The 2,915-nt window shown below is 34.6% G+C and overlaps 1 protein-coding gene across 1 annotated transcript; it reads left to right on the top strand.

Moving 5' to 3' along the window:
• Positions 1–1,076: 1,076 nt before the first annotated feature.
• LOC106304366 lies at positions 1,077–1,583 on the top strand (the record flags this gene model as incomplete). The annotated part of the gene is given in 1 exon segment (XM_013740774.1): positions 1,077–1,583. A coding segment is annotated over 1 exon segment (319 nt), but the record flags the coding sequence as incomplete, so codon positions are not given.
• Positions 1,584–2,915: the final 1,332 nt, after the last annotated feature.

Raw genomic sequence — 2,915 nt, 5'->3', positions numbered from 1 at the left:
GGCTCAGCCGACCAGTTAACAACAAACAGAAAATAAAGGCGGCTCGGCCGTCCAGTTAACAATAAATAGAATATAAGGCGGCTCGGCCGACCAATAAATTAATTAAAATATTAATAAATAATATAGGCGGTATTCCGGCCATTATAACATAATATAAATAATAGTACAGGCGGTATACCGACCATTATAACAGGGTATATATGATACAATAAATTTTACCGAATTGCAGAACGATCGTGCTGATAACGTGTTATGAAAAGAACTATGATTTTATAGTATCGCAGTAATTTAAATAAGGGCAAAATTTATACCCGTAGGAGAAGATAACACAGATATAGAGAGAGAGTGTTTCTTATTAAAGGGAAGAGAAAAGTTTTTAGTGTGCATTATAAACGAACGCAAACGTTCGTATATATAGAAGAAAATTTACTGTGCAACATCTTTAATTATTTCAAACATTACGGTGGCCGCTTTTGTTTACTTTCGTAACAAACATTTGTTTAATCATATGATTAGTGGAACCCTGTGATAGAAGAAGACCTAATAAAACGTTTTAAAACAGATAAATGAAAATAATTTAGTTGATTAAGTCATCAAATAATCAGTGCTATTACAAGTAGTCAACTGTATCAAAGGAATTCAACAAACAAACAAAATATTGTATTCATAGGTAAAAAATGTTCAAAGGGATCACGTGAATATCACGTGGGGATATTGGTCAAACAGAGAAATTCAGTTAAAAAGAAATTAATTTGTACGTTCCACCGACTTTGGCTACAGCTGCATCTGACTCAGCGCCTCATGTTGACTTGTCAGTCATTTATTGTATTTATATTTGTTATATAGTTTTGGGTATTTAGTTGAGTATAATTTACATACAAATTTCATTTTATTTATTCATTTTATTTCTCTTGGATATATGTTTAGTATATTCGAAGACAATAGTAGTAAGAAGTTAATAAAAGAAAAAAATCAAACAAAAGATTCTTTCCTTCTAGTGAAAGAAAGAAACAAGACCAAAAAGCCATTCGTCAACTTTTATTACAAAACCTCTCATCTCCACTTTCACTTCTCCGCAGATCCAGATCGTACGGTGACGGAAGAACGTCAGACCGGAGATACGACGGTCCAGGTTCACTCGGTGGTAATGGTATGCAAGATCTCAGGTCTTACAGCACTTCCTACACCGATCACCCGACCTGGATACCCGAAGATAACCCGAATCAGAAGAAAGGAAAATCGTCGTCTTCTTCATGGGGATTTGTGGATCCAGATATAAAGAGGAAGAAGAGAGTTGTGAGTTACAGAGCTTACACTGTTGAAGGTAAGCTTAAAGGCTCTTTCAGAAAAAGCTTCAAGTGGGTTAAAGATAAATGCAGCAAGTTGCTCAACTAAGCAAATCTGCTTAAGACAATCAAACTTTTTGTGGGTTTGATATGTTAAGCTCGGCGGTTTCCATTTAGTTTATACTACCTTTTTATCCATTTTTGTCTGTGTGGGTGTGTTCGGATCTCTTAATTTGTGGTTGTGATTGTGTAGCAAAAGAAAATAAAAAATAATATAGATATGCTATTATAGATGAATTCTTTAGATTGAAAGTGATATGAGTGAGTGATAATTAAATTTTTGACATATTCTAAATTAATTGATTAGGATATGAATGTTCTTTTGACTAAAAGGATATGAAATTTTTATATAGTTTTTGGTGATTACTCATTTGTAATTTCATTTCTAATATCAATTAGGTATTATTAATAGAGAATTATCATGTTTGTACACTACAAGAAAACATATTTTTTACGAGGGCAGTATTCGTTGTAAATTCGTCGTAAACGGGGTGTTACGACGAATTAAACTCGAAAGACATTTCGTTGTTAAACGTCCGTCGTAACGGAGGTTTCGTCGTAAACGCCTCATTACGTTTACGACGAAATATATTCCTCGTAAAGCGCAGGGAAAGAATTCGTCGTAAACGACACGTAAGATTTCGTGGTAAAGCCCACGTAATGATTTCGATGTAAAGCACACGTAAATACTTTCGTTGTAAATCACTCGTAAACATTTCGATGTAAAACCCTCGTAAATCTTTCGATGTTAATCACTCGTAAACATTCGATGTAAACTCCATGTAATGTTTACGAGGAGTTTACAGCGATTCTTATTATATTATTATTAATTAGTATATAATAAATTTTAATTTATATTTAATATTCGGAATTTAAAATATTTTAAATTTTAAACGAAATATGAAATTGGAAAAACATATTTTAAAAAAGTCATTTAAAAAGTCATACAATAATATTTAAATTCATAATACAAACAGAAATATAAAAAAAACTACATATTCTCGAAGTAGTCGGTGGGGTTGCTCGGTTGTTGACGGGTTGGATCAGACTCTTGGGGATCTCGTACTGGCAACCCAAGAGCGGCTCGTCTCTCACTCAACATTCTCTGCATAGTCGGGTTTTCCACCACCATCACGTCTAGCAGATCCTCAAGAGAGTCTAAACAAACCTGCTGGCTATCCATTCGAGCTTTCATCTGAGAAGTGTCTTCATCCTGTCTCGAAGTGTATGACGAAGTTGCAAGGGCAACTTCGTTAACATAGCCTATGCCGACTGTCCGTCCCTTGTTTTTAGGAGCCACCTATAAAATTAAAACATATATTAATATAGTTAATTATGTTAAAATATTAAAAATAATGTAAACAAAAAATTTAAGTTGTACCTCTTCGAAGATTCTATTAGCCTCTTCGGTGGTCAATGTGACGGGTAATCCATCGGGAGACTGCTGGGTTAGTTGCGCCTCCCGTTCTTCAACCCGAGTAGCCACTGCATGGAAGAGTTTCTCAGATGCATGATCCACAAAAACTCCGTCGGATGTGGCGTGAGTCATCTTGAATAGCTCAGACGGAT

Source organism: Brassica oleracea, chromosome C7 (assembly GCF_000695525.1).
Source record: "Brassica oleracea var. oleracea cultivar TO1000 chromosome C7, BOL, whole genome shotgun sequence".
NCBI lineage: Eukaryota > Viridiplantae > Streptophyta > Magnoliopsida > Brassicales > Brassicaceae > Brassica > Brassica oleracea.
The sequence above is the reverse complement of the archived record's forward strand: the minus strand, read 5'-3'. Positions and strand labels throughout refer to the sequence as shown.